The following is an 11,964-nucleotide window of genomic DNA, read 5'->3' on the forward strand; positions in this document are numbered from 1 at the left end:
TAGACAACATCATTATTATTTCGATTATTAAGCCAATAATTCCATAAGAAACATACATATTTCCTAGAATCCTAGATACTAAAAGAGAACAACCTCAAACATTAATTGTTGACATTGTTTTTCCACTTTCGAATAAGCTTCTGAATAGTAACCTCACAATCCCCACCAATGCTAATAGCCCTCAATCCCCCATCTTTAAGCTCTATTGCTTTAACTTTAAACAATTCATTCTTCATCATCTCTTTTATAGCATCTCCAATTTCTTCTCCTTTCACAACACGTTCACCACCCCAACCCCAATTCTTGTTCCAAATCCCCCATCCACTAATCTCAACCAACCCTGCATTTATCCTTTGATCACCATGTTGTGGCCAAGCCAATATTGGCACACCATTCAAAGCTGCCTCCATAATTGAGTTCCATCCACAATGACTCACAAATCCTCCTATACTTTTGTGACTCAAAATCTCACTTTGATCCACCCATTCCTTAACTACCAAACCTTTTTTCTTCATTCTCTCTACCAACTCAACTCCTAAAACCTCATCTAACCCAACTTCTTTATCTTCTTTGTCAACAATCTTATCCTTAACAACCCACAAAAAATTGTATCCACTTCTCATCAACCCATCACCAATCTCTCTCATTTGGTCCCTTCCTAATGCAGTTCTGCTTCCAAAGCAAACATAAACCACAGATCCAATAGGTTGTTCATCAAGCCACTTGGTCAATGGTGGTGATTCTGATGATGTTTCCTTTTGACTTTCTTTCTCAAACTCAAGAGGAACAAAAGGACCAACAGCATAAACAGGAGGCATTCCTTTAACAACTTCTCCATTATTAAGAGCTTGTAGTGAATGAGATTCAAGTGCTTTAAAGGTGTTGAGAAAAACACCTTGTAGTTTTGTTAGGTTAGGACTATCTTCCATCATAAGATTTCTGAATATGGTAGGCTTGAAAAGAATCGGTGGGATAGATGAATATGGTAAAGGTGAAAATGCAATACCTGGAACTGGTATCTCAGAAATCTCAGCAGAAGCATCAGATATTGATTGAGCAAGAGTAGGGAAGTGAGAAAAGAAGGAGAACATGGAAGCTGAAGAAGTAAACAAGGTATAGTTAGGTAGAGAAAGTTGTTGAGTGATTGAAATGAGAGGTGAAAGAAGGAAGATATCAGAGATGAAAACAGTGATGGGTGGTGAAAGTGAAGAGATCAAAGGAGGAAGAAGGTTGGTGGAGTCGCGAAGGGTTTGAACTCTATGGAAAAAAGGATCAACAACAGAATCAGGAGAAGAAGGTTGAAGATGAAATGGGATGAAGTTGACTTGAGGGAAAGAAGAGTGAAAGTGATCAAGAAGCTGGGATTCTGCAAGAGAGACAGTGGGAAGAGGAGTGATGAGAGTGACTTTGCAATTGTTGTTAAGAAACAATGATGCTAGTCTTAGGAATGGTGTGAGATGACCCATTCCAGCACTTGGAAACATGGCAACATGAACAACTTCATCAGACATTGCTAATTGCTTATGGAGTTATGGTTTTGACAAATGGCTTCCTAGTTTGATGTTGGAACTGAGAGAGGTAGAGATAAGTTTCTGATGGCAAAATGTTAGATTTGATAATTTTACAATAACTTCACTGTTTTCATGGATGAGAACTAGGAAAGAAAAGTAAGAAGAGACACTCAATTTTTTTTTAAAAAGCCAAATAAAATAAATATATTAAAAAGAGAGAGACATTATTTTAAAAACACATTTAATTTCTTGAATGGTGAACAAAGTACTTCTAAACTCTTAAGAGTTAAATGAGTAAATAGTCCCTCTAAATATACCAACATTTGATTTTAGTCCCTCTAAAAATTCTTAGGTTGTTGGTCTCTCTAAAATTTTTCAATCATGAAATTAGTCCATATTCTTTAGTCAAATCATGTCTAACCTTCATAATTTTTAATGAAATTTTGCAGAAGGGAGCTCCTAATATGGTCATCAATTTTAAAGTTTCACCTATGGTCCTCTCTAATTGACCTTCTACATCAAGTTTCACTTTTTTTTTTTTTGTCCATGGCCCCATACAAGGTAATTACATTTATGCACTTCTGTATAATCTCTAGGCTAAGAATCATTTTCCTCCTCTCTCCATTTCTCTTTGTTAATCGCTACAGGCTCCTTCCTTCTTCCTCTATCTCATCTTCACCTTCACCCCTCCATTTAAACCATAAATTTCTCCTGGAGCAATTATCTTGGTTCGTTGGTCAATTCACATCCAAGATTCCAACCCCTTCTTGCTGTGATAAACAAAAATGTGCTGAAATGTTAATTTTGTTTCTATGAAAAATATGTGGTATAAAAGTGAGATTTAGATTTTTGTAAAAAAAAAAAAGGTGAGATTAGAGAAATTGTAAGCCTATGTGACTACCCATTGAGAGTACATTTTTCACGAGGGAAATTAGTTCCCTTAAAGACAAATCGCCCAAGCCCTATGTTTAAATGTTGTATTTCAAAATCATTTTCACGGTGAATTATAAACTGTATTGTCACTGGAAAGAAAAAAAAGGTGATAAACCAAAACAAGATAAGATCCAATATGAGTCCCATTTGCTTGTCCATTAGATTTTTTATTTTTGACTGGATGCTCATTACTAGTTGGTGTAGAAGGAATCAGGTTGTATATTAACTTTAGAAAAAGAAGAAGGAATCTAGCTGAAATGATTTTCTACCTAGATACTTGGTTTTATATGGAGGGGCGCATAAGTAATCTTTGTGACTGCACTTTAAAAATGATTTTTTTTGTTGGGTGGGATCATGAAACAATTCTTGTTTTAAACCTGCTATGGAAGGTCATTTAGAGAGGACCATTGATGAACCCTTAAAATTGGGGACCATATTAGGGGCTCCCTTTGCAGAAATGTGCATAAAATTATGAAAATATTTTCAAAAAAAAATTAGAAGTTTTTAACGTAACATGAATTTAATATGAATTTTTTTAGCACCAAAAACATAAAAATTCATATTTTGTTAAATTTTTTTTTTTTTTTTGGAGAGATTGTCATAATATTATACTCTTTTATGGAAAATTTCATTGAAAAATATGAAAGTTAGACATGAGTTGAACAAAAAGTGGGGATTAATTTCATAAATGAAAATTTTAGAGAGACCAAAAGCCTAAAGAATATTTTAGAGGAACTAAAATTAAATGTTGGTATATTTAAGGGACCATTTTCTTATTTAACCCAACTCTTAGTTAAAGGAGAAGGAAGACTAAGGAAATTAAATGCAACTAGTCAAATGTCAATATAATTACATGCAATAAGTCAAGTGTTATTCATGCAATCAAATAAATTAATCAAGTGTATCTCATGCATTAAGCCAAGTTTATCAAATGCAAGATAATAATGTGTCAATGGATGGTTCCTACAATAGTTGAGCTTGGATCATAATAATTGGACCTTAATCTTTGTGGGTCTTAATCACCTCATATTATATTTATTTATTTTTACGATTTCTCAATCTGTCCTATGTATGCTCAAATATATCAAAATACACTATCAGAAGTGTGATTCTAGTAGTGCATTTTGACATAAAATAAAAATACTAGTATCACATTCGAGGAAGTCTCTGCGTTTTTAGGGGAAAGATTGAGAAATAATTTTAATTTTTTTAGTTGCTGCCATGTATTTTTGGTCTAAAGAAAATTAACCAAAAATTCGAAGCACAAATAAATATTTAATTAGTGCGACGATAGGGGTCCAAACAAATTAGCATGTAGGCTCGTGAATTAGAGGGTAAATTTTAAAAATGTTTCCAACTTGAATTCGGGTTTTGAGGTTTAAATTGTCTAAGAAAAGTTTAAATTGTCATATTTCTCCTCAGTGAAATGTTTTTAATGAGTATGCCCCAAGAAATCACTTTGATACTGGCATAAAAAGAATAGTGCGAACACACAGTTATCTGGTTTGAGTGATTTGACATGATCCAAGGTCTTGAGCTTCACTTTACTACCATATGTTCATATGCCAGTTTATTTTTATTTTTTTAAAAAACAACTAAAAAATTGATAGTTAGCAAAAAAAACTATAGAATAGCTTTGAAATGATGTTAAAACTACAATATGATTAACCATCATCAGTTACGAGGATTAACCATAGTTATATGTCACCACATGGGTGGATGGACAATTCAAATTTGCCCCTACTTTCATATACCTTTCTTTCTCAACCCGAGACACACTTCTATGGCTCATTTAACAGTACTCCCTCAAAATCATTTGGTTTGTGAGATCTTATGATGATAAAATAATTCCACATCAAAGATCCTTAACATCTAGTCCCTCCCCTCGTTAGCCTAAACTACTTCTTCAGAGCAGTATCTTCAACACGAGTTGAAACTATCACTAATTTCATTGATCTCAGGTTACTAAAAATATGATAAAATTACACTTTTATCCCTTAATTTAATTTCAGATAACAGTTTGGTCCTTTATCTTTTTTCATTTCAATTTAGTCTTTTTTGTCCATTTTCATACGAAATTTTAAGTTTAAAATTCATGATTTTATTTTCTTATGGTCTTTCAATCTTCAAATCTATGATCCTCGTCTATGTTTGCATAAGAATATTAGATTTGAAACTTGAAAATGTATATAAAAATGGATAAAAATGACCAAATTAAAATGAAAAAAGATAAAGGACCAAACTATTACATTAAATTAATTAAGGGACTAAATGTAATTTTACCTAAAATTAATCATTATAACATATTCTCATCTTAGGTTATTACATCACACAACTTATCAACTTAATTTGTCATAGCACATACACATCACCAAATATACTCATATTTATTCGACAAGGAAAATTCAACTATTCCATATAAGAATTAGTCAAACACTAGCAAAATATCAGTTCAACAATATGTGTAATTCATCATTTTTCCTCACACTCCTATATTTGCTAGTTAAATTAATTATCCACTCAAAGAACTATAACCGTACGCAACAGGCCGAATAAGTTGTGGAAAATACAATTTTCTCAATTATCACGTGCATCCTCTTATAAAAGAACATGGTATACGTATTTTTCATGAAAAAATATAGTCGTCGTGGTCTCGTGCAGCACGAGGTTGAAGAGCAGGATTGTTTAAATCTTTATGGGTTCTATCTGACATGCACTTATTGTGGAAATAAATGAGGTAGTTTTAGAAGAAACATAGGTCTCTTTATTTTATGATGATATATTTTAAAAAAAAAAAACTGTGTTTATTTTTTATTTTTAATTTTAGGGGTAAAATTCTGTGTTTATTTTACTTGTCAATAAGGGGACTATTGAAATGAATAATTTGTTAATATTTTGTTGGAACAACGGAAATGTCAAAAACTTGTGTTCACGAGCTTAATTCAATAGTTAGGAAAATTGCTTTATAAGTATAAGAATCAGATTTCTCTTTTCCCTTTCTCTTTTGTGAGCCGTCACCAAAACCCTAGTTTATTCTCTTTCATTCATCAAATTTTTGATCCTATATCACCCCTCTAATTCGTTTTTCTTTTTCCCTTTTTATTGAAATAAGTGATTTTCACATCTATTTCGTTTTTTTTTGTGATTTCGTCGTCTTCGTGCGACGTTGGTTTGTTCGTCGTCTTTGTGCGACGTTGTTTGTTTTTCTTGTTTCTCTCAGGTGTTTGATTGGTTCAGATTGTCAGATCAGCTTCGACCAGTGCAGATCCAATCAATGACTTTGGCGTCATCCACGTTGCAGATCTGGAGACGTGTTTACTCCGGAGATTTAAATATAATCATATGTGTAGGCATTTGTACTTTGCCGTTTTATGATATTAACATGGATGTTGTGAGCCTGTTCACAGATTCATCCTTTTTATTTTTAGCGAATTTAAAACTCCGAATATCTCACTTATTCTTTTTAAGAGATTAACTTTTAACCATGAAACTACTTAACAAAAAAAAGAGTCAATAACTTTGTTTTCATTATTTTCATAAATGCATCATCCTTAGTTACCATTTTATCTTATCTCCATCAAGGTTGTTCGCTTCAAAAGTTTTAAATCTTCTTGTTACAAACTTAAAACGAACACATATTTTAAAAAATGAAAATAGAAAATATTTTTACAAAGTAAATGAGCTATTGAGCTCTAAATAATTTGGCCGAGTTCACAACATATTAGTTTTTATAGATTAAAAAAAAGATCATCTCCACATATTTCTTGTTATCGAGTTCAATCTCTATTGAACTTAAGTGATTAATAAGCTTCATCTACGACAAATTGTTTAAGAGAACCCAAGTTCAATTTTTTATATAAACAAAATTATTGATCAAACTTTACTTACTTCTAATCAAACTTTTGTTTACTATAGTCTCAATTTTCCCCTATATTTCTCTCTCTCCAAAGCCTTTCCTTTCCCTCTCCTCCAAACTCCCAAACAAAACTTTTAAGATAAATAAATATAAAATATATTGTTTGAACCTTAATCATCTCCACATACTAATGCAATGTCTAACAACTGAGTTACGTTTATGGAACTTTCATAAACAAAAAAAAAAATTATTTATGATGTTATTGTTACGAAATATTCCATGTTGTTAGCTGAAGAAATGACTAATCTTCAAAGAACTTTTAAGCTACTAAGATGAGTTTACCCCTCCCATTATCATAAATTACTAAAATATAATAGTAATATCACATTAAAATAAAAAATTGAAATAACACATCTCCGTGAACATATCTCAATTGCTAAGAACAATATAGACCAAGTTTTGCTGCTATAAAAACAGCACGTAGTTTCACGCAATTTTTTATTTCAACGGTTCATTTTAGATCGAATAGTTGAGATTGAAAATTATGTGTTATAACAGCAGATAATCCTATTTCGAACAATGCATTGTAATAATATACTTCACTTAGTAGGTGAATTCTAACAACCATATACTACTTATGAAAAGAAAAAGAAAAAACTGAAATAGCCCTAAGGCACATATTCTGGGATAGAATGGATAAGAAGGAGCGATAGTTAAGGTCTGACGCAAGCGGTGTTTCAAGTTTCAACGGACACACGTATTCCCCACTTATTTGTATGTCTTAATTGATAACGTGACCCACATTATCTTCAACCACACAGCTTACATAGATATTTCTCTCTCATAAATCATCACCAAGATCATAGATAAATAATTGAACAACACTGTTCATATCTTGCAGAACCTACCTCTTGTAAATTAACTTATCAAAACTATGGATTCAGAATCTCACAAAAACACAGGGAGCCATGGGGAAGAGAAGAAGATTTCAACCAGCGAGCTTATGGCGAGTGCAAAAATTGTAGCAGAGGCAGCACAATCAAGTTTGGGGAAAGGCTCTGCAGATCAAAAGCCGATGGACAAGGCGAAGGTGGCGGAGGCTGCAGGAGATCTTCTTGATGCGGTTGGTCAGTATGCTAAATTGGATGATCAGAAGGGGTTAGGACAGTATGTTGATAAGGCTGCTGATTATCTGCATGGTTATCATCCCAAAGGTCATGATGCGGCCACGACTGCTCCACCTTCTTCCAAACCGGATCATCACAAAGGTAATGATGCGGAAAAGTCTGAAGGTGGAGGAGGTGGACATCATGGGTTAGGTGATGGTCTTGCTAAGGTTGCTGGAGGCTTCTTTAAATGATAATTCACTGATTTCATGTCTGCATCTTGATTGATTAATAACTTTACCGTTTGGACTAAGATCATGTGCCCTTTTTTTATTTTTTTTTTTATTTTTTAATCTCCTAATTCTGTTGCATATATTATTTATCACTTCTCTTATTCGATTTAATGTCGTGTGAAATTTGTTCTCATTTCTTGTTTGCTGACAAACAACGTGAACAACTTCATGAGACATAGCTTATGGTTATTTATTACTTATGGCTTCTTCCTAGTTTGATGCTGAAATCGAGAGAAAGATATGTATGTGATGACATGTTGATAATAACTTCACCTGTTAAAAGAATGAAAATATGCGAAGTCGAGCTAGGCATCACAAAGTTTAAATTTGGGTTTCAAATTCAAAACAAAATCCCCAATTCACTGCAATAAAAAATGAAAAAGATTGTGGAAAATGAAAATTGAAATACCTCAGCAACAAGAAAACCTATGAAGCATTGACACTCTTGGAGTTATACGGATTCCGCTGTCCGACACCGACTCATAATTACACATAATTTTATGTTTTCTCAAATTATTAACAGTACCAGCGTAGTGTCTGTATCGTATGTTTGTATCTGGGTTTCATAGACAATAACTACGAAAGCAGGAGGGAGCTCCACTACCAATTTCTGGGTTTTTATTTTATTTGATTACCAAATTAAAGTGTTTATTAGATAAGTGATTTTTCATTATAATTCTGCCTGATTATTACATCATAGCTGAATTGGTTATATAGCCAATTCATCCCATAGATTTACGAATCTCCACTAAGAGAAGAATCTAATAACATAATTAAGTTCAATAGTACAATCACCGACTCAACATAGAAACTAAAATAGCTTATTTGTAATCAGTCCATAAAACAGACTTCTTTTCATTGCCCATTCCTTAGGTACGTTTGTTTCAAAGGAAAGATAGTGGGGAGAAGAGAAAGTTGAAGGAAAGAAACATCTTCCTTTGTTTGGAACACTATAGAAAGGTTAAGGAATGAAAGATTTTAATGGGATCCACTTTAAAAAACCTTTCCACACTCATATGCACGGAAAGATTGAGGAAACACCAATATTTAATGGAAAAGTCAAAAATACCCCACCTATTATTGTTGTTTATATTTTTTACTATTCCCTTGTCATTTCTTTTTATTTTTTTCAATTTAGGGCCTTTTTTTTTGTCTTACCATTGCTTTAGCACTTACATTAGCTGCACATTTTTTTCCATTGAAACAATATAGACATGTGTATGTGTGTGTGGGTATATATATAGGGTTAAATATGTTTTTAGTCCTCACATTTTGCGCCCCTTTAAAAATTGTCTATTTATAATTTTACGACAAAGAAGTAATAGTTTTTATAATTTAGGATGGAAGGAGGATAAAATTATGAAAGCATATGAAATCATTCAAAAAGAAATGAAACTATATGAAAAATTAAGTAATACAAGCGCGCGCACATATATATATATATATATATAGTTTAATTGTTAAAGCTTCTCACATGTAAAAATTGTGTTCGATCCAAATGCACGCATTTTGATTAAATGTCAAGAGTCTAAGACCCAGGCAACAAAATAGTATCTCATAACCAATATATAAATAATAAAATCAATCATGTATATATGCATCTTAATCTTATGGTGTGTTTTGATCGAGGGTTTTGGAGAAAAAAAGAATGGAGGGTTCACTTTTATTTTTTAAATTATCAATAATGTAAAATGTTTTTGAAGTATTTCCTTAATTATTTTTTCTTTAGTTTTTAATTATTTAATTATTAATTTTTTTTTGCCCAATTGCTCTCCCTTCTCATAGGGAGCTTATAATTTGTAGTAAAAACGGAACTTCTTGCTAAATCGGATGATATCTTACCTTTTTTATTGCTTTCTAACAAGTTGATGCTTGGGCAGCTTGGCTAGTAATAAAAAAGGAATTACAAATAGGTTGTTTCTTACCGATGAAAATTACTTCTCATAAAAAAAGTTGCCAAGTTTATTCTTTTGGTGCGAACCAGATGTCTCTATATGAAACTACAATGATTAATTCATTGAGTTGGATAGATCAAAAAAGAGTAAAAGACTATAAAACTTTTCGTCAAAAGATTTAACACAATTGTAATTTCAGAGACGAATTCAAATTCAAAACTTGTAGTTAAAGTAGAATAGAATTTTACCATCTTATCCAAGTTGAATACATTAAATTCATCGTTCATTGCCTCAACAAAGAGTATAGTATGTGTCATTACCATCTTATCCAAGTTGACTACATTAAATTCATCGGTCATTGCCTCAACAAAGAGTATAGTACTCCCTCCGGTCCTTATTATAAGAAACAATTGACTTTTTTGGTTCATTATGTAAGTAATGTATCTAGTCTATATTTCTAATAAGGTACATTAATTATTCTATGAACTTAAAAAATCAACGTTTTCTTATAATAAGGACCGGAGGAAGTATGTGTCAACTTTGAGCAGAGAGATAATCAAGTTGGGATTAGAGGCAGAAATGAAGGAAACAAAATTGAAATGCTAAAATGAAAAGACACCAAAATTAAGTAATTATTTTAACTTTGAAATGTAAAACCAATTTCCAAACATTGATTCAATCTTCGTCGCAAGTTTCTTGCTATTATGAAGAGCCCAAGGTCGAATGTCTTTCCCCACATAGATTTTGGAGACCACCATGACTACAGTGGCCTCCACCGAGTGCCACTGTGGACGCAGGTTTTCCTGATTGTTCTCGGTGTACTTTTTGGAGTGGTGGTCATTGCACTCATTGTCTATTGGGTGATATACCCATCCTTCATTCGGTGGTAGTGATCAGGAGCAGTGACACTTGAGCCCACTATTGAGTAGCAGCCCGTGTTGAAGCAAAAATCCCTTTGAACTTGTTTTTAAATGATAAACAAACTCTTGTATTAAAATTAAGATTATAATGTTATTTGGTTATTTAATGTGTGCTCTTGAGTGAATTTTATTAAGGATAGGAAAGTCCAATTCTCACACATTGTTAAAGCCATGTATCATTGGAGTTTCAAGCTCAAGCTCTCAAGAAGAATATGTGTTCATTATTAAAGGGTAATTAAATGATTTAATCCAAGAAAGCTTCACAAAGAAAACCATGCGCAAATGCAAGGAAAAATTGTCTTTCAATCATGTGCTAATCATTTGGAAAAGAAAGGGATGATGATATAAGCCCTATTAGGTATCTTGATGAGCAAGCAAGCAAAAAGACATAAAGTACAATGACTTGGTGACCAAGTATGCAAATATAATTTATAAATGGTATCTTGGAGACAAAGCTTTGCAAGGACAATGACAAATGATGCATCTTGAAGAACAAGATACAAACAGTAGTAAAAACAAAATATATTTTCATTGTTCATGTACTTTTCACTGTTCACCCACGCTCCTGGTCCATTTCAAGCTCAAGCTCTTAGTGTTAAAAGTTGAGGCCGAGGCTGGCAAGCTCAAAACTCAACGTACAAAAGATGGGACAATGACAGTTTTGCAATTCCTATCAACAGCAAGGGCGTCTACACAAGAATGAACAGTTGCAGATATTGAAGGATGAATGATGGCTATAAATAGAAGCTTTCTCTCAACAAAGAAAGTATGAATTTTCAATACAATCACAAGCCTACTTACAAGCAATAAATTCATCAATCAATCTCAATATCAGAAATACTCTTACAGAACCAAATCATATTTTCGGATCATCTTTCTAAGAGTATTACAAACTACAATCTCTCATTCTCTTAAGTTTGAAAGTTGTAATTAGATCCAAACATCAAATCTCATTTTGATTGTATATCCTCAAGCCTGTAAAATCTTGAGTGATACTGTAAGCTTGCTGAAGCTAATAATATTAGTGGTGTAAGCCTGGTGAGGCTAAGAGAATACATAGTTGTTTTAGCCTCAAGCTCAGCGAGAGCTAGAGAGTCAGTGTAAGCCTGGTGAGGTTTAGAGAATACATATTGTTTTGCACATTGTAAAGAGGAGGAAGAAACTCCTAAGAACTAGTGGATAATCTCACAAAAGTTGTGGGGACTGGACTAACCCATATTGGGGGAACCAGGATAACTTCTCTGTGTGATCTCTCTTAAACTCTACTCTTTACTTTATGCTTTGTTATTTATTGTTTTACTAATCATCTTATTCCAAGCAAAGTATTCAAAGCTCAAACTCTCTAAGAGTACAGAGAAATTTTTAAAGGGTCACTATTCAACCCCCCTTCTAGTGATATTTACTTCAACTTCAGCCCGTGCCGCCAGCTTGATTATTAGGTAATGATAGT

At 32.8% G+C, this 11,964-nt stretch overlaps 2 protein-coding genes across 2 annotated transcripts; one reads left to right on the top strand and one right to left on the bottom strand.

The window, feature by feature from the left end:
- LOC11446168 (UDP-glycosyltransferase 708D1) lies at positions 1-1,679 on the bottom strand. Its single transcript, XM_003607729.4, has one exon. The coding sequence runs from the start codon at positions 1,509-1,511 to the stop codon at positions 102-104; it is 1,410 nt and encodes a 469-aa protein (XP_003607777.1). The 5' UTR covers positions 1,512-1,679; the 3' UTR covers positions 1-101.
- Positions 1,680-7,025: 5,346 nt separating this feature from the next.
- On the top strand, positions 7,026-7,899 carry LOC11445692 (nodulin-related protein 1). Its single transcript, XM_003607730.4, has one exon. The coding sequence runs from the start codon at positions 7,235-7,237 to the stop codon at positions 7,658-7,660; it is 426 nt and encodes a 141-aa protein (XP_003607778.1). The 5' UTR covers positions 7,026-7,234; the 3' UTR covers positions 7,661-7,899.
- Positions 7,900-11,964: the final 4,065 nt, after the last annotated feature.

The sequence above is a fragment of the Medicago truncatula genome, chromosome 4 (genome assembly GCF_003473485.1).
Source record: "Medicago truncatula cultivar Jemalong A17 chromosome 4, MtrunA17r5.0-ANR, whole genome shotgun sequence".
Lineage (NCBI taxonomy): Eukaryota > Viridiplantae > Streptophyta > Magnoliopsida > Fabales > Fabaceae > Medicago > Medicago truncatula.

What these genes read in the sequence shown, in the direction of transcription:
- LOC11446168 (XM_003607729.4), bottom strand. Translation starts at nt 1,511, where the DNA reads ATGTCTGATGAAGTTGTTCATGTTGCCATGTTTCCAAGTGCTGGAATG.
- LOC11445692 (XM_003607730.4), top strand. Translation starts at nt 7,235, where the DNA reads ATGGATTCAGAATCTCACAAAAACACAGGGAGCCATGGGGAAGAGAAG.